At 37.1% G+C, this 20,132-nt stretch overlaps 3 protein-coding genes across 6 annotated transcripts in view; 2 read left to right on the top strand and 1 right to left on the bottom strand.

Moving 5' to 3' along the window:
- The window catches only part of frem2a (FRAS1 related extracellular matrix 2a), a 65,922-nt gene extending 62,521 nt beyond the window's left edge, over nucleotides 1-3,401 (top strand). Inside the window, exons 22-24 of the mRNA XM_060896237.1 lie at nucleotides 837-1,024; nucleotides 1,757-1,903; nucleotides 2,054-3,401. Of these exons, the coding sequence (XP_060752220.1) occupies nucleotides 837-1,024; nucleotides 1,757-1,903; nucleotides 2,054-2,557 (839 nt within the window). The 3' untranslated portion in view covers nucleotides 2,558-3,401. The remainder of the gene's footprint in view (nucleotides 1-836; nucleotides 1,025-1,756; nucleotides 1,904-2,053) is intronic.
- A 2,953-nt stretch (nucleotides 3,402-6,354) lies between these two features.
- trim47 (tripartite motif containing 47) lies at nucleotides 6,355-16,156 on the top strand. 2 transcript variants are annotated; one of them, XM_060896384.1, is made up of 8 exons: nucleotides 6,355-6,586; nucleotides 8,017-8,234; nucleotides 9,346-9,391; nucleotides 9,550-9,645; nucleotides 10,656-10,880; nucleotides 10,975-10,997; nucleotides 12,081-12,196; nucleotides 13,709-16,156. In XM_060896384.1, exons 1-8 carry the CDS (start codon nucleotides 6,401-6,403, stop codon nucleotides 14,236-14,238), a joined length of 1,440 nt encoding a protein of 479 aa, XP_060752367.1. In that variant the 5' UTR covers nucleotides 6,355-6,400; the 3' UTR covers nucleotides 14,239-16,156. The 2 variants fall into 2 exon arrangements, with proteins under 2 accessions (XP_060752367.1, XP_060752366.1); XM_060896383.1 differs by having other exon boundaries at nucleotides 10,951-10,997.
- A 192-nt stretch (nucleotides 16,157-16,348) lies between these two features.
- The window catches only part of trim3b (tripartite motif containing 3b), a 29,372-nt gene continuing 25,588 nt past the window's right edge, over nucleotides 16,349-20,132 (bottom strand). For all 3 annotated transcript variants that reach the window (XM_060896107.1, XM_060896106.1, XM_060896108.1), the window contains one exon: nucleotides 16,349-18,880. In XM_060896107.1, coding sequence (XP_060752090.1) covers nucleotides 18,728-18,880 — 153 coding nt within the window. In that variant the 3' untranslated portion in view covers nucleotides 16,349-18,727. The remainder of the gene's footprint in view (nucleotides 18,881-20,132) is intronic.

Genomic DNA, 20,132 nt, shown 5'->3' with positions numbered 1-20,132 from the left:
AATAACACAAATTTTTACAACAAAAAATTAATTGCGTTGTTACTTCAGTGCTTTTGGAGGGGACTGTATGTACATCATTTTGTGCAGTAATCCTCCACATTTAGCATCAACTGAACGTGTCTCTAAGCTGACTGCAGAAACACCATCTGCACTGCACGAACTACTGTACATCACTGTCAAATTTTGCCATGCATGTGATTTACTTTGGTAACCCAACGTTTTTTTTTATTCCCTAAAATAAATTGTTTTCAGCAAAATCATACTGATAAAAGATAATAAAGGTTCTTTCATCCTTCCTTCATCAAATCCTCTCACAAGACTGACCCAGTATTAAACAGCACATCCAGTACTTTCATGAATCTCTTTAGTCAGTAAGACCAAGGATCCCGCCTCTTGGAACCAGAGATCACACAGAATTTCTCATCAACAAACATGGCTTCAGATCAAAACAATCCCTGTGCATAACTGTTCAGATAGAATTTTCAGTGCAGGATGATAGGTTGTAAATATTGATTAAATCTGTGGTGTCACTTCATTTAATCATAATTGTCAGTAGCACAAAAATGGATTAGTTAGTTTATTGTGACAGCAGAAATATTTGTGCTTCTGATATACAGCTGTTGAACATTTGCTTTTCTCTATTTGTTTGAATCCAAACATGGTACACAGCATCTTTACTGCCATCATACAATGAAAGGAAATTTGCATATTCTCTTATAAGTATAATGACTACATATGTAATAGAAATGATGTCAAAACACACACAAAAAAGCAAAACACAAACCATTGCATTTCTGATTTCATTTACAGTAACTGACCCAAGTTTCCTCTTGCAGGTGATATCATCTACGGCCGAGTGATGGTGGATCCAGTGCAGAACCTGGGGGATTCATTTCACTGTAACATTGAGAAGGTTTATTTGTGCACTGGAGCAGATGGATATGTGCCCAAGTACAACCCCACCAAGTTAGAGTTTGGCTGCTTGGCAGATTCTTCTTCCCTGCTCTACAGATTCAAAATAATTGTATGTATATAAAGCAGCTTGAATTTTTCTTCTTTTTTTTCTTCTTTTTTTTTTTTCTTTTTTATTTCAATATATTCCCTGTCATCATTTTTAGTGATAAATTAATAAAAAAGTATTATAAAAATATTAAATTAAGTAAATATACAAATTTAATATTTATATACATTTATATCAAGTTTTAACATTGTAATTACATTTAATGTATTCAATACATAATTTATAAATATTTAACTCTTAGTATGTACGGGTGTGTGTATGTGTGTGTGTATCAGAGATCTTTTTATATATATATATATATATATATATATATATATATATATATATATATATATATATATATATATATATATATACTTTATGTGACGGAAAAATGTTCACACTTTCTTCTGGAGATTATGACAATTGAACATAAATTCTTATGATGGATGGCATACTCTCTTTCCCCTGTCAATCGGAGCAACATTGGCCTAGTGTCTCTTTGTGAGCTCAAATATGTGAAAGGGAAGGTGGAGCTTTTCTGCCAATGGGTTATAATGCCGTGTCACCCAACATGTCCCAACAGTTCATAAAGATGGTGGAAGCACATGCTAGCCTTCATCCTCTCTGGTTGATAGCTGTAGCATGATAGAGAGCTGGCTGGGGGAATGGGCAGATTGGAGATAAAACTGGGTAAAAGCAAAAAGTTATATCAGACAAGGATTTAGTATTTCTGTGACTCATCTTTATTTACAGGACAAAGCACAGCCGGAGACTCAGGCTCTGCATTTTGGTGATATGAACTTCAACGCAGTGCTGGCAGTAGACGACCCATCAGCCCTCTCTCTAGTGAAGCAGCCTGGCTCAGATGGATTCAGACTGGACTCGGCTCCCTTATTCCAGGTCTGCTCATCAATCATTGACATTGAAATGCTAACAGAATCATGTCTACAGCAACATTTACTGGAAAATGTGCTTTGAGCTGATATAAAAGGTAACATGATGATAAAAATGTCATTAATTCCAGCTTTAATCTCCTTGTCTCTTTGGCAGGTGGCATCAGGCCGTGAGTGGTATATCCACACCATTTACACTGTGCGGTCCAGAGACAATGCAAACCGTGGCATCGGGAAAAGAAGCGTGGAGTACCATTCCTTCACGGCACACAACAATCGTGTCAAGCGCTCTAACCAGGATGTGCCTGCTATTGCTGAAATAATCAGTGCTGAGCACAATCGAGGCACCAACATCATGCACATCGCTTTAGAGCATCAGCAGGCAGTGCAGGCTGGTGAGGTTCCTGCTGAAGGCCTGGTACAGAATGAAATGGCCAAACGTGGCAGTGAGGAAGAGGCAGTGATGGCAGCAGGAGTCTCACTTGGGCTGGTGCTCTTCGGCCTCATCACAGTCGTGCTTTTTCTAATGCTGCGATCACAGAGGAGACCAGAAAAGGAGATGAGAAAGCGATCAAAGAAGGAGGGACTAACAGTCTCTGGCAGCATACAGCCAGTTACATTGAGGAGTGGTTTTGAAGGCAGCGATGGCTCTGAAGTCTGAGGTGTGACGGTTGCAGAGTTCAGTCCTGATTATTGTTTGCCATCCTGGACGAGTCACAATGCTCTGTATTTGCAATTTAACAAGTGCCTCAGAAAGATTCAGTCCTGTGAAAGGTCTGTCAAATCCAGCTGCATTCTTAACATCTGGCTGTGTGGTTTCGATTAACTGTTTCATGTATGAGAATCAGCCACAACTACATGCTCAGAAGATGTGCTAATTGATGTGCTTTTTAAGACGTATATCCTGATTTCAAAGGACCAAGGATTACAGTGTAGTTTGCGTTTTTATTACAGGTGTTAAATATTGGCAAATTGTACTCAAATTTGGGGATATGTAATGGGGTTACTTATTTACAACAACACAAAACGGACACACTAAGGATAAGCCCAACAGAATATTAGATTGATATGACGAGAAAGAAAAATTGAGATGGATAGAGAGGAAATCATGGGGTCAAATCAGATCACCAAAATTAATTGTCATTTACACTGTTTCCAGTTTTCATGAATCAATAATCAGTTACGAAATACACTTGAAACTGGTGGTTAGATTATGTGAACGAAACTGCTGATTGTGCACAAATATCAAACTGTAAGAAACACTGAATGCCTGCTGTGAGTCTTTTAAATAGATTGGTGCAATGAGCCATACACATTTATGTTTACATGACGTGTACCATGTTTTTGTCTTCTCTTTTTCTGACCTCAGTGTTCATGTTCATTCCTTATGTATTTTGTGCTCATCTCTCTGAACTTGGAGTGCTAGTACTGTATGTATTCAACATCTAAATAATTGTCCAGTGTTAATCCAGATTTATTTATTTCCTGTTTTGTATTCTCACATACAACAGGTTCAAATGTAATGAACGATTCCTACTATAATAAACAATGTATTCACAACTTTACATTAAGATGCAAAAATCATTGAGGTTGTAGATACTGTATCAGTATTGTGTGTAATGCAAGCTTTATATCTGCCTTCCTGCATTACAGTAAAATCCTTCTGCTATTTATATATTTAATATAATCATCTTTGCAATATTAAAATGGAGGAAAGAATAGTGTGCTTAAACTTGATAGTAAATGTTTCTACAATAAAGTGGGTCTTTTAAACTAAATATGCTTGTAGGTTGTGATACGGTAATGTGCATCTTCACTGGAAAGGTAATTATTATTATTTGTCTGAAGGAAAAGCAGTTGCTCAACATAAAATTGAAGCATATGTAGATGATTATTGATAAATTAAATGATTCCATGCATTGTTTACTGGCTGGTTCCAGCTTTGTCTAATTAACCAAAAATCACACTGATCCAACACTATACTATAACATACAAGCAACAAATTGTGCAATGTCTTCTGAATTCGCACTGACTCGTTAAAACATCCTACCAAAACAATATCACTTTTTGAATCAATTCATAAAAAAAGCTTTAATTCATCATTATTGACATCAGGAAAACAGCACATGCACAGATATGAAGTGCTTTGTTCTCCACACACTTCAATGCTCCGAGACCCTTTAATTAAGACACTGCTCCAGTAAATACTAAATAATTAATAAAATGATTTATTAAATATGGTTACACACAGCATGGAAAACAACAGATCAAAGTCAGCCTTCAAGTCCCATTAGATATTATAATTCCTTTAAAACCCACAATATATTATTTTAGCACCAGTAGTAGCAATTGGAGCCGTAGTGAAATCTGAGTGTGATATGACATGGTTTCAGAAAGACATACTGTACTATACATTCACTAAATAGGAATATTTTGGGCACATCCCTATTTTTGCTTAAATGATTGAATACTCAAGCTTGCATGGTGTCCACTTTATTCATTTTAGATCAAATCAGTCCATACATTCGTACAAAGCAGCTTATATGATAAGTATCACACATTTGCTTAAATTCACTGCTGCTGCAGCTAACCATATTTCTGTGACCTGTTTTAAAAAGGTGTCAAAATTATGTGAGTCAAATCTGTTTAAAACTGGACAAAATTTGGCAGAGGAGAGGCAGTAATGGTAGTTGTACTGTATGTAGGCATTTTTGCATGTCATTGTAACTTTAGACCAGTAGGTGGCACAGGCAAGAAATTTGCTGCATAGCCTGTGCAAAGTTGAAATTTAGATGTGCGATCACTTCATCATATTTCAGAAAATTATATGAATCTATCTATCATCTATCTGTCTGTCTGTCTGCCTATCTATCTATCTATCTATCTATCTATCTATCTATCTATCTGTCTGTCTGTCTGTCTGTCTGTCTGTCTGTCTGTCTATCTATCTATCTATCTATCTATCTATCTGTCTGTCTGTGTGTCTATCTATCTATCTATCTATCTATCTATCTATCTATCTATCTGTCTGTCTGTCTGTCTGTCTGTCTGTCTGTCTGTGTGTCTATCTATCTATCTATCTATCTATCTATCTATCTATCTATCTATCTGTCTGTCTATCTGTCTGTCTGTCTGTGTCTATCTATCTATCTATCTATCTATCTATCTATCTATCTATCTATCTATCTATCTGTCTATCTGTCTATCTATCTATCTATCTATCTATCTATCTATCTATCTATCTGTCTGTCTGTGTGTCTATCTATCTATCTATCTATCTATCTATCTATCTATCTATCTATCTGTCTGTCTATCTGTCTGTCTGTCTGTGTGTCTATCTATCTATCTATCTATCTATCTATCTATCTATCTATCTATCTGTCTGTCTGTCTGTCTGTCTGTCTGTGTCTATCTATCTATCTATCTATCTATCTATCTATCTATCTATCTGTCTGTCTGTCTGTCTGTCTGTCTGTCTGTCTGTCTGTGAGGCTTGCCCAAGGAATATCCAAATATGCTTGGCTTTTACATTTTGAATATAAGTTATGACCAAACATATACTCCCAATTTAAGTCCAGAAAGGACCCAATGGTGGTGCTAGAGTGTTACCAGCTTTTGTCCCCGTATTAGTCAGAATGTCCCTTAGATCCTCTTCAGGATCACATCATCTGCATTTTCTTGTATAGTGTCGATGGAAGTTCTGAGGTTTGAGAGATTTAAAGTATAAAGTATCACTGGTAGACATGGGCGAGAGTAAAAAAGGTTTCACAATTTAATGTGCTCAGCTGTGCAGCAAGACCCAACACTCCACATATAGCATAAGAGATGAAGGGCCTTGATCATTGATTACATCAAGATTTTATTGACAGAACTCAAGTAAAGAAGATATGTAAAAGCAAAACATTATCAATCATTGGCTCAAAATCACTGCATGCTCATCTCCTGATCAAGCTAATCTGGATCGGGCCAAGGTCTGCTCGAAGGCCTACTAGAAGATTTACTGGACGTTGTTTACGCCTAATTCCCGACAACTCGTCTCCAGTCCCTACTGCCCTTGTCATAATCTTAAGAAAACAAACGATGACAATGTCAATCTCTGGTCACTACAGATACAAGGTAAAAGAGAAGGAAAAGGCCTTATAAACATCTTTAGATTAGAAATTTCCACCACAATAGTCTGTATTATCTTGTATAGTATAATGTTATTTATATCTGTACTCATAAACAGAATCACAAACAGCTGGAACCAAATTCCTTGTGTGTGTCAACGAATTTGGCCAATAAACCTGATTCTGATTCTGATTCTGACTCATATTTCACATTTGTCACATTTTTTCATTCTCAACATACTCAGTAAATTTCCATAATATAGACATGTACCGTGCTATTTTGTTTTAACTACTTTTGTGTGTACCACGTCATCAGTTCCTGTGTACTGCCCTCTCGCGAGCGTTTCTATTCTGTTTGCCTGTCGCACTCTACTGGAAGCTGCTGGTTTAGTGACATGGCTACCGCTCAGGATACAAAGGGGGAATTACAGAAGGAATTGGTTTGTGCCATTTGCCTGGATTATTTTGACGACCCAGTCATTTTAAAATGCGGTCACAACTTTTGCCGCATGTGCATTTTAATGCACTGGGAAGAAAACGGAGGAGACGACATCGGCTATCAGTGTCCAGAGTGTCGGATGGTGGGTATTGTTTTCATGTCCTGTCCTGTTAATCAGGCAAATTCTCTCACTGGCACTGAGATCACTGGAATAATCAATAACAAACATATCAAAAACGCCTAACTTCAAAATATTTTTTTGAACAGTGGACCTCAAAAACAGCAGACTGTCATATTATTATTATTATTATTATTATTATTATTATTATTATTATTATTATTATCATTATCATTATTTATTATTATTTTTTACACGTTTATAAGATGTGTAAAGCTTGTTTACCTCCATGGGATAAGGCTACATTTCTGTCACATAAACAAACAAGTAATAATTGATCTAGTTGACTGACTATAGCTAAAACACCTAACAGCTGTTGCTCATTTTATATATTTTAAAATTCTATATGGTTCTTATAGCTAGAACACATTTACACACACTTATACTAAACTACTACGCTTGGAATAAAAAAAAAACATTTACCATGCAAATCTCCCCAGAAATATCTGGAATATCACGAGAAAACTCAACCGGATTCTATTCAGAGTTATTTTAATAATATATCACAGAGTAGCTTTACAAAAAAAGGCAGGTGTATGTTGATATTTATAATGAATAAGCCACAGTAGAAAGGAAAAACCCCCTGAGACATCATGTGAGGAAGCATTGAGAGAAATATATGTCTTCGAATCAAACCCTTTCTCTTCTGTGTGAAGTTGGATAGTGGAATTATACAGTAATGCAACTGAATATTGTAGTCTAACAATGGTGAGAGTTTCGAAAATGTATAAGAATGAAAATATTGTGAACAGGAGCTTCTTGGTACAATTTTACAGTATCCAAGTGAGATGGTGGGCATGAACTGTTTTGGGGAGAAACACATCTACTGTATATGTTATCCAAACATAGTCAAAAGTGCGGTAGCCCCAAGAAGATAAAAGATTCCTGTGCATCAGGCCAGTCTATAAGATCCACAGCAGTAGATGTGTCGAGGGTTAGGCATCATCATCATGTCAGGCAGAAAAGCATTGCGAGTTCAAACCCTAGTACTGCCAAGTTACTACTGCAGAGCTTTGGCTACTGTTGATTGGGCACAATGTTTAAACTCGTGATCTGAGCAATAGTCTAACACATTAACCACTGAGCTAATACTGCCCCTGGTTGTTGGGTTTTGGTTTCTGGGTAGGAGGGATGGTGTACTCTCTGTCCTGTATCATTCACAGTTACATTAGCCAATAGCTGTTCTATGATGCATCATGAACAGTAGTCTGAAACCATGCAATTGGCTTGCATTATGTACTTCAGAGGAAGCAAAACCTTCTCTAAGATGAAGTGTAGGATGGTAACTAAAACTTTAAAAAATATTCTCGACTGGCATCTTTTAGTCCATGAACAGCAAAATGGAACAAGCAGGAGATATGAGGATTGTTCTGTCCTATACGCTTGTTTCACAGGTGTTTGGCAAAATGAGCTTCACAAAGAACTACCTGGTGAAGAACCTGGTGGACAAACTGAGTGAGTTTGAGTGTCTGAAGACGTGTAGGCCTCCTGCACCGGCCAAACCAGCCAAAACGGATGGTAAATGTGAGAGACACCACGAGGAGCTTAAACTCTACTGCCACACAGACAGAAAGCCCATCTGTGTGGTGTGCAGAGAGTCGAGAGATCACAGGTAAAGAGTGTGCAGCTTTTACACCAGTAATAACACAGCTCTGGTTCTGGAAGGTGTTAAGTCATTTTTTTTAATAATACCCCTGCTGAGCATGGTAATGAGCTTAGGAGTCAGGCATGAAATGTATCTTTGTGTTCTGTTTATGTGGACCTTTTAAAGCAGTCTGACAGAATTACAGTCCAAGCATGGAAGGATTTGACAATGATGCATGTGTTAAAAGGTTTCTACATAGTGATCAGAAACGAGTGCTAGAGTAGGGTTGCAGAAGATACTCTGGAAAGGCTACAAACACTACATAGAGTAACGCAAAGAAGTCTGTTAAATTATAAATGACAGCTTGCAAATCAAGTTTATGCAGAATGTCTAGCAACAGGTAACAGCTCAACAAGAGAAAATAGGCACACACACATACACACACAGACTCTCACAGAACTCGGGGGGTGGGGGGAGGGTTAACTATTGAATAGGTTGGTGAATTAAAAAACTGCTGAACATTTTAGTTCATTTAGTATTCATCACACATTTGTTACTTCACCGATGCTCCCAAACAAATTGATGATTGCTTCCCATTAAAAATGAGTGCTCTATTTTTTACAAACACAAAAGAAAAATGTTTTGTTGTTTTCAGTTTGGCTGCAACATGAATGAAGCCTGAGGTCAGGAAGAGGTGGTAGAAGAAGTGAGAGATGTAGTGGGTGTGGGTGATGGAGAGATAGGGGATGGGGAGAGCAGTGAAACTAGAAGTACTGCAGAGTCTGGCATTCTGTAGCAGCTCATATTTTTTCTTTTCACCATGTATGGGTTGTGCTCATCAAGTATGCAGGGAGTGGAGCCCTTATTTCAACTGGATTAGCAAATATAACATGGAAATATCTCTACTCAAGGGCAGATTATTATTTAATAATAATTAATAATAGAGTGAATAGGACTACAGTTCCTCAATTATTATAATGCTCATTGAAATAAAGCTCTTGTAGTCATGCAAAAACTTTTTTTTAGAAACCAGAATGTCACTGAGAGTCACATCTATCAGTAAATTTGAATACACAATAATAATTCTCACAGTTTTGGGTTGTCCATAATGAATGGTTATGTATTTAATGGCTTTCAGGCTCCATGACGTTGCTCCTGTACCTGAAGTTGTTGAGGACATGAAGGTGAGCTGTAACAGTTCCTCTATCAGACATCTTGTGTCAGTTTTCAATACACTAATGATGAGTAGTAAACATGGCAGCAGTTCTGAATGGTCTGTGGTACTGTGACATTGCCGTTAGGATCTTACGCATTTGCTGAACTTGCTTTCTTTTGTACACAGGGGGGCCTAAAGCTGAGGCTCATCAAACTAAACTGGCAAAAGTCTATGTGTAGCCGAGTTAAAGCCACAGATGAGCAAGCCAAAGCAGATGTCAAAGTAAGTAAGAATTAACCTTGCAGACTCATATCATGGTTTTTGTATTTCTTTTCATAAATATCCATGTACATAAGGAATATGTATTAAGCAACAAAATTAATAACTTCATTACTATTATCATTGATGTTTCAAAGCTCCAGGGTACCGGATGCAGTCCTGATCTCGGGTTACTGTCTGTGTGAAATGTCTCTCACTTTCCAAAAACATGCAGATGGGCAAACTGACTGTGCTAAATTGTAGTCGTGTGTGAACAAGTGTGTGAATTTCCCCTGTGAGTAAATGCCATCCTGCAACCAGTATATATAAAATGAGGGAAAATAAGTATTTAGACAATTTTGTTTTTGTTATCCAGTGCATATATCCACATGTATTGTCCATTTTTCACACACAATCATTTAGGATTTTGTACTTGCAAATGTGAACAAGAACATTTTATATATATATATATATATATAAATGTATATATAAATATATATATATATATATATAAACAAACTAAAGAAAAAAATTGACAGAGAGAAAAAAGCACATTGTTGCTTAAATGGTGTATATTTGTACTACAAGGTTTACAAATGAACCCACCATGCCGATTAGGGTCTTGGCTTCTGAGACACAATTGGTTAGCAATTAATAACTGCCACTTTTAATTTTCATAAAATTTTTGCAGAAACATACTGAAGCGCTGTTAGAGTGGCCATTGGGTGTAGTTGCCATTGGGGCAACTACACCCAATGGCCACTCTAACAGCGCTTCAGTACGTTTCTGCAAAAATAGAAAAATCAGCTGGGAGGACAGCAGGGTTACTCCCATAAATCAGGTCTTTATGGTAGTGTGTCTAGGCTGAAGTTATCCCAGAGTAAATGGCATATTGCAGGCATGCAGCAGACTCTGTAATCTTGATGGTGAAGCATCAAGATGGTGTTGGTGGCAGCATCATCATACCACGAGCACCCTATTTAAGTTCTAATTAAAGCCAAATTAGCAGATGTGTTCTGTTTACTTCCTCACAGCTAAAGAAGCAAGCTCTGAAGGAGAAGATTGAGGATGATGTGGGAGCCCTGGTGCAGTTCCTGCTGGATGAAAAGGACAGATTGTTGGAGAGGCTGGAGGCAGAGGAGGCATCTACTATATCACTGATAGATGAGAATCTGAAACTGGTGGAAAGTGAGGCGGCTAAAGTGGACAAGGCCATCGCTGAAATTCAGAACCAGCTCAGCGAGGTAGCAAAATTTGAGGTATGCCTGACTTGTGTTTTTATGCACACACATGCATGATGATATGTGTTGTTTTAAATTCCATGTTCAGTTCTCTTATGGATGTCTTTTTCAGAGCATCAGCAAAGCATATTCAAGGTACGTAGATAACTGCATGTTGAAACAAATGTGAGTGTGTGTCTGAAAATATTTTGGTTGTTTTTCACAAACTGCATGTTTGAGATCTCAACAAAGTGGCTCAATGATATAGAGGTCAGGAGACTGTGAATCCATAATCTTTACCTTTTTCTGCTTTAGCCATTGGAGAGTCAACCTTGCCATGTGCTTTGGAACATCCAAGAGTGTCCCATGCACAGCTTACATGCTATAGAACGCAAACTGTCTGCAAGTATTTTCTGATAACATGCTGCATTTATCTTGCCATCAATTTTTACTAACTTCCCATAACATGACCAAAACATAAGAGATCCACCACCATGCTTTACAGTGGGGATGGTGTACTTTTCACCATAGGCCTTGTTGACTCCTCTCCAATTATAGTGCTTATGGTTGTGACTATAAAGTTAAATTTTGGTCTCATCACTCCAAATGACTCTAGAAGTTGTGAGGCTTATCTTGGTGCTTGTAAGGAATTTCTCATCTGTGTGTGTGAGAGAGAAAGAACAATGTGCTCTTTACAGACAGTCTGCAACATTATCAGAAAAGATTGTTTTATACAATTATTCTCACAGTGCTGTCTGGCGTACTGAAGACAGGCCTTTTTGTGGCATGGGTGCAGTAATGGGTTTCTCCTTGCAACTTGACCATGCAGGTCATTCGTGTTCGAGTACGTCCATTTTGTGCTCCTTGAAACACCACCACCACTATTTTCCTCAGCAGCCTGTATTTCTCTTGAAGTTGTTTGTAGGAATTTCTTTGTGTCACGAGCAATTCTCCTGCAGTAGTGGGCCGAACATTCAAGCATATGTAAACTTTTGACCAGGGTTTGTGATTTCATTAGGTTTTAAAAAGGAGTCAAACAACTATGTGATAATGACTTCACGTGACCACTATCCTTAAATAAGAAAAAATACTTTTGCATTATCAGTCATATTTTCCAAATAAAAGGCCCAATAAATTAAAATAAATGTATCAATTTCTTTCAGGGTATGCAAACTTTTGAGCATACATATATGTATTAGGTGTGTAAATACTGTTGTGGTGCTGTTTTCTTGATTTTAGCCCAAGTCATGTTAACCTTACAGTACAGGCAGTGAACTGTCCTCCTGATTTTACCGAATTCACTGGACCCTTTCAGCTCATCTTGTGGAAGAAGATGATGCATGTGCTGCATACAAGTAAGTAAAGAGCACTGTTCATGAGTCAACACCTGCATCCCGGTAAATTAGTTAAAAAACCCAAAAGCATGACTGTATGTTTAAAAAAAATCTATCAAACAAAGCCAGGTTAATCTGATTGAGCTCAATCGGAATTACATTTTGTTTGGATTGAATGGAGAGGTGTAAACAGGTTAACAGAAATGTGAATCAGCTTGCCATGTGTAGGGTACGTATAAACAGTACTTTTGCAATCTGCAGTTGGATTGAATTCATTCGTATTGATGAAACTGTGTGCATGTAAACATAGCTAATGACTTTACAGTATGACAGTTTGCACTTTCAGTCCAGTGTAGTGTGGATAGTGTATAGTATGTATGTGTATAGTATGGTATCAGTCCAGTATAATATTGCATAGTACATTCTATATTCTATAGTCTCTACAGTATAGGATAGTCCAGGTTGATACAGTATAGGATAGTCCAGTATAATCCAGTGAGGTATAGCACTGTATGGTATAGTATATTCCAGAATAATTGTATTGTGTACTCCAGAATAGTATTGTATAGTATTATATAGAATACCTCATTATAGTATTGTATAGTGCAATAAACCCCAATATTGTATAGTATATTATAGTATAGTGTAATATACCCCAATATTGTATAGTGTACTCCAGTATAGTGTAGTATTGTATAGTGCAGTATAAGCCTGTATAGTACACTCCAGTATAGTATAGCACTGTATAGTACACTCCAGTATAGTATAGCACTGTATAGTACACTCCAGTATAGTATAGCACTGTATAGTACACTCCAGTATAGTATTGTATAGTCCACTATAAGCCAATATAGTATTGTATACTATACTCCAGTATAGTATATCATTATATAGTATACTTCAGTATAGTATAGCATTGTATAGTACACTCCAGTATAGTATAGCACTGTATAGTACACTCCAGTATAGTATTATATAGTCCAGTATAAGCCAGTATAGTATTGTGTAGTATACTCCAGTATAGTATATCATTATGTAGTATAGTATAGCATAGCATAGCATTGTATAGTATACTCCGGTATAGTATATTATAGTATAGTATTGTATAGTGTATGTTACATGTGTCCATTTTCATCAGTATGAATGACTGGGTGCTTTTTGGACTTATAGTTCAATCAGCCTCTATTTCTTTTCTCTTTTCTTAACAGGAACTAGCTTATTTCACGGATGATCCATATCATAAAAGTATAAAAGGTTCAGAAGTGTAATGTGTAGCTCATTCCTAAATTAAAAAACTGAGTAACACATTTTGAGCTGTGCAGTCATTTGCAAATACTCTCTGCACCATTTTTAACAGTGTGGCCTTACTTAAACATAAAAGATGAATAAATAATCATTAATAATCATTGATCATCGAGGAAATCTGAATGAATGTAAGACCAAATCTGACACTTTTGTTGATTTCCCTTAGTTTAGGCTTTCCACTTTTTAGACTTGTAGTTTAAGTAATGTACTTCATCCTCTGGCATTCAGTGCCTCAGAACCTGACGCTGGATCTGGACACAGCACATCCATCTTTGGCCATTAGCGACTTCGATACAAAGGTAGAGGAGGGCCGAGCACGCTCGCACGAACCCGACCTCCCATGTCGCTTCACGCGCTTCTTTGGTGTGTTAGCTACTGCGCAGTACTCCAGTGGCCAACACTACTGGGAGGTAGATGTGAGGGACAAAGGAGTGTGGTACCTGGGTGTGACAACAGCACGGAGCAACCGCAAGGGCTTTGTTAGTCTGTCACCATCAGCTGGATACTGGAGCCTGAGCCTACACGACCGCTTGTACGCCAATGAAGAGGACGCACGCGTGCCTGTGGCTGATTACTGGAGCTCTCCACGTGTTGGTGTCTTCCTTGACTATGAGCGTGGCCATGTGGCTTTTTATGACGCCGTCACCATGAAGCGGGTCTACAGCTTCGCGGCATACTTTGACGAACCTGTCTCACCCTTCTTCAGCCCTGGCAAGAATGACCCGGGCAGCCGTCTGCAGATCTGCCACTATTACTGAGGAGAGACGGCCTCTTCAATTTAACATTTCAAGGAGACTACAGATGTTCCCCTACTACTGATATGAGTGTGGGGGGAAATGAGATTGTGGAGAAGGTGAGACTGAATAAGAGGAAAACTGAAAGAAAACTGCATTCATTTTATCTGCAATCGGACGTTTTCATTCCGAGGCATTCTTCTCTCAGGAGGTAGGCTGCCGTGGTGTGGTTCAGACCCGGAGCTTCTTCACAATGTGAAATAGGGAGTGTAATGCTCTCCTCTGCCTGATCTGAACAAGTCAGTCCTCATTACTGTTGGAATATGATGTAGCCCTGTTGACATTCAGGTCACAATGCGCTGAAGGTTTTAAGCAAATATCAACCTGAGCTGCTTTTAACATCTCATTTCACCTCAGTGTTGCTCGGTGTTCCCTTCCGTGCCCTTTTTAAGACATGGAATTTAGCTCAGTAGGTTTTAGAAGTAGTTCGCTGTGAACTTTTAAAAAGACTCTAGAGTCATTTGAACTTTTTTAATTATTTCTTTTAATAATAAATTCCTCATTTCTGTATACACTTGGATAGAAATGAGTGACTAGTGCTTGAAGACCTAATACATAATTAGTTCAAGGTTCTGCGTTTGTAAAGGCTGCTATGCACAGTTTCTAACATTTCCATAATAACTATTTAAATAAGGTTTATTTACTCTACTGGTTTGCTGAAAAAACCTTGCTCTGAGTGTGGCATCAGGCAGCAAATGTGTGTACTGCTTACAGATAAGTGTGCTTTTTGGAATATGTGATCTTGATATGTGTTTACATAATTAAGTGTTCAGGTATATCTCAAATGTAATTAAAATGAATTACACTGTATATTTTCTTTTTAATGATTTTTTTTTTTTTTTTTTTACCGTGAATTTGTGATAGAAACACAAACCACAGTATTTCCATATATACAAACCCAAGCGGTTTATTTATTTCTGTCTGTAGTCGCTTCATGTCTGAATATTTGTACACATTTTTCCTATTTAAAAAAAAAAATGTGTAGACCAAAAAGACACTTTTAAAAGCAGACTTGACACCCAGGTCAATGTCTTACACTTGCATCATTATTACAAATCTTATTTTCCATTTTTCTTCTTTTTTTTCCCCTTTCTTATTCATATCTGTATGAATGATGTACAAAATGGGGGTCTCTGAATAGAAGTGGTGGTTAAAATGGCTGTGCAGAAACGTTTATTAATTATTTATTCATTCTCACACAACAAACAGATTGCAGACTGTTTAGTCTTTTAATGTTTTAAACTTCTCCCAAATGTTTTCATTTCATTTTTTAGTCTTTATAAACGCTTTTGTGAATGTATTGGTGGCACAACAGACTAGCAGACAGAAAAGCAAGAGAAAAGACGGCATTATTAATAGCTATTATATTTTTAAAAATGAAAAAAATTCTTGCCTGCTTGTAGTTCAGCTTTTGTCTGGGTGTGTTTCCCTTCTGTTACATATATGTAATAAATGTCTTATTAATGGGATTTGTTCTGCAGCAAATGCTGCAGATCGCAGTGTGTTGTCTGTAATACAGCAGGAGGACGTCGAGTGATGATGATGTTCTCTTCCTTCACTAGAACAACACCAGTGTGGGTTTCTACAGCAGGACATCTCACCTTTTTTGCAGCCAGGGAACTCAAACTGTAGAAAAACACCCACAGCCCCCTCTGATTTATTTTATGAATGTAATCCGGCTGATTAAATTTTAGGCTCATTGATAATATTTTGTACAATTATATCTTGGCTACTGCTTGGAGCTGTAGTGTGTTATTAAAATTGTCATTAGCTTTAATGTTGTTTAAGAGCAGACTAGTTTTTGTGTTATTGAGATTTGTAATAAATGTTTAATTTACGGGAAAGCAAATAATTAAAGAAACTCATCATCAGGAAATCATGAGTTTTTGCAGGTGGGTGGTGATTTTCACTGGTGTAACAAAAAGCTTTATGAGAGCTCAGAGAAGCTCTTGGGTTCTACTGTGACAACCTCCAGGGTGGATTTAAAAAAAAAAAAAAAAAATCAATGGGGCACATTTTGTAAAGTGTGTATGTGTGAAAGAGAGAGAGAGACGTTGTAAACCACAAAGAGATGTGTAGGTGTTTAAATAACTTTATATTTACACTTTTAATTACACACTGTTAGAATCCATCAGCGAACACATTGAAATTTTCATATACAATACTTTTTGTTATTGAATGATTTCTAGTTAAAGGTGGGTTCTAAATTATGTTCTGGAAGGAGTTCATGATGTTTATGCCATGTGCATGTATGTTGTGCATCTCAGATGAGGTTCAGCTATTTTTACTCTCTTTTTGCTCACACAATTCTGGAAGACAGAAACTGACTATGGATCTGTCCTGTTACTCAAAAACAAGTTGCTTTGTCCAAAAAGCTAGAACTTTCATTCTTAATGCTCTAACTAAACTATTAACTATTTTAAAACGGCTCCAATGCATAGAAGCCATACCTATAATGCACTACAGGCTTGTGTCAGCTTTAGCACTGAGGAGTAATAAGGATTAATGAACTGATTTACACCTGTGCACTTTATGATATAAAGTGTAAAAAAATGCACTCGAGTATCAGTATATCAAGAGTATCAAGCAGAGCAAAGTATGACGTGTCAAACCCTCAAACATTCTTGCAAGACTTTAAAAAAAAAACATGTAAACGAGGAGTAGATGAATAACTCGCTACAGTCTAGTGTTTAAGATGCACAAAGATTTGGAGACCTGTGTGAACAAATCGAAGCCTGATTAATACGAAAACACACGTGCTCTGAGACGTCTGACGTGAGACAGAAATACGAAATATCACAGTCATTTACAGTTAGTAGATATAACAAAACCCATTAAATATCCACATTGCTGAAACAACCTCAACATGCACAATGTTTCTAGGTTTTTAACTGCAGTCCAGAAACACCACCTAAAAAGCTGTCCGTAATGAGTGTATATTTTAAAAAGAATAATGAACTTCTGTTCCAATCTGAAAAACACCTTATACAATACCTCAAGACAAATGGCTGAGGCCCAAAAGCAATGAGAAAAATGTACAAAAAATAAAAGACAGTTAAAAGCTTTGGCTGGTGAGATTTATGCAGGGCTCATTCCAAAAAATAAAAAGTGGAGGGACACAACAAAGTCTGTACAAAAAATGAAATAAATAAAAAAACAACCATTAAATACTGATTAAACGACAGTAAGCACTATGATGCATCGGCTGTAAAAACTTAGGATTATTTACAAAGATATTCTGAGTATGAGACTCGATGTGCAAATGCATTGCAGTGCGATTAACAAAACATTTATCTAAACCATTGCTGTTTCTTTTTTTTTCCCCTCACTTCAGTCACCAAGTTGTTGTTTGTTTGTTTGTTTATAGGTTAACTCGAAACTTAAAGCATAATGAAACGTAATAGAAAAATAATTCGTGTGCTTTTTTGCTGCTGAATCTTTCTGTAAATGCAGCAGTCTGAAGTGTAACATCAGCTCAATGACATCATGTAACAACGATGACGGGAAGCCAAAGTGTGGTACCATTTACAGATTACATATATATATATTCTCCTATGTATATATACACACATATGCATATATACAGACACTTGTTTATGCGCATAGATACAAATACATAGGCATCAATATCCACCACTGGGGTTTGCACTCAAAAAGACAAAGAGGGTGAGTGTGTTTTACAGAGAGATGGGAAGTAAAGCTGACAGAGGGATCAGGCCTAATTTCATTGCTGATCTAAAAAACTAGCAAAAGTTAAGACACTGGATTTAAAAGCGTGTGAACGTTCTGTCTAGCCTGTATTCATAAAGCGTTGCAACTGTATAAACAGATTGTTCTTTGAAATTTGGTAACGGTTGTTAATTATATAACTCATAACGCACCATAATGTAGAATTCATTCCTTAATAACAAGTAATTCTAAATTCCATTTTTTTTTTACAAGTGTCTTAACTGTAGACTTTTGGAAATCCCTGAAAATATATTTGAATTAATATAGAATTTTCTTCTGCATGTGCTTATGTACAAGTTCTGGAATTAGGTTGAAGGGAAATGTTTACATGTTATTATGGAATCAATTATTCAAGTATTTTTATGAGCCATTTGAAATTATTTTGTAAAAATATCTGCAGTTACCAAATGGCAGAAATGTTAACACTACTGTGGCTTTATGAATGCATGCTTCAGAGAAAGTGCTGTACACAAATGGTTCTGATTTCTTTTCAACCTATTTCTGTACAAAGTGTGCTTATTATGACTCTCTGAAATCCACCCTAAACAACCCTAAGGTCTTAGTTCACCATTATATATGAAAAAAAAAAAGTATTTTTTTGGAGATCACTGTGAAAGAAAAATGCTCTTGTGCTTTCTGCTCATCCACTTTAGTTTGGTTAAGGGAATTGATTTTAGCTGAACGTGCAAAACCGTAGAAGAGAGAAAGAAGGAGAGCTTGAGCACTACTGCAGATAGCGATACACTTTAAAACAGTGGTTCCCCGAGTCTGCAACAACCACGTGACCTTCAGACGTCAGCGCCAAACCCTGCGGCCCATACAGTGGGTCTGCACTCGTGTTTATGTAGGACAGGAAAGAGCCTGAGCTGTCAAACACCTGAGAGAGAGAGAGAGAGAGAGAGAGAGAGAGAGAGAGAGAGAGAGAGAGAGAGAGAGAGACTTGAAGTGAGATTTAGGAATATGATGACTATAAAGACTTTATTTTAATCACCATGTTTGAATATTTTATTATTTAAGATCATTTTATCTACGAATTCAGATCACACCACACTGCATACAGTACAATATCAGCAACAAAGAATGCTTCATTTTTATCAAGAAAACTAATATGAAAGTGTAATGGAGAATTTTAGACTTCAGCAGGAATTAATTAGCGTTAAATCTTGAATTCAGCGATTATTCTGATTTATAAGTTACTCAAAAGCTCCTGGTTACACAACACCATCTGACAATATACTGTACAGATGTAGAAAGGAAATTATTTATAATCGCACTCGTCAGTGTTACTCAGATGAGGATGGAATCTCTCGAGTTTGGTTCCTCAAGGTTTTTGCCATCTCTGTAAGTTAATAATAAAACATGAATCTTGTTATGGTACTAAAAACCACACACTGCACTGTGCTCTCTCAAAGACTCTCAAGTGGGAACACTTTACTATAACATCCAAGCATTTTCTATGCCACAGAGTTTTGGGGAGTCTGGAGTCTACCCTAAGGGACTGGGGGCACAAGGTGGTGGACACACTGAATGGGGTGGCAACCAACTGCAGGAATCACACACACCCTTGTCACACTGACCCAATTCACACACAACAGACAATTTAGACAATTCCCAAATCCCAGATCCCAATTTGTCTCTGGACTGGGGAGGAAACCAGACTACCTAGAGGAAGCCCCTGAATAATAAAACAAACTGCACACACACACACACACACAGTTAATAAGCACCAATAATTTAATCTCAGCTTAGACCCGAGACACGAGGGAAATTTATCCATAATGAGATAGCCAGAGGTGATGGTAGCAAAAAACCTCCCAGAAACAACAAACATCTAAAGGACTCAAAACGCAACACATCCTCATCTGGGTGACAGCGGATAGTGTAATTATAAACATTACCCATTTGTACTGTAACTGTATACCATATTATGAAAATGTGCAATTGTGTAACTAGGAAATTCAGTTTAGTTTTAACATTAAGTTATCAGTTGGTCATTGATGGAGACTTGAGTGCAATAAGCTATCCTAATGGTTTCTAAGTGATAGAGTCCACAAAAAGCTCCACTAAACTGTCCACGTAGAGCCATGCTCTCAGAAAGTGATAAGAACTACAATCTTAAATAGGGCATG

This window comes from Tachysurus vachellii, chromosome 20 (assembly GCF_030014155.1).
Source record: "Tachysurus vachellii isolate PV-2020 chromosome 20, HZAU_Pvac_v1, whole genome shotgun sequence".
NCBI lineage: Eukaryota > Metazoa > Chordata > Actinopteri > Siluriformes > Bagridae > Tachysurus > Tachysurus vachellii.
Note: the sequence above shows the minus strand (reverse complement) of the source record. Positions and strands in the feature narration are given on the sequence as shown.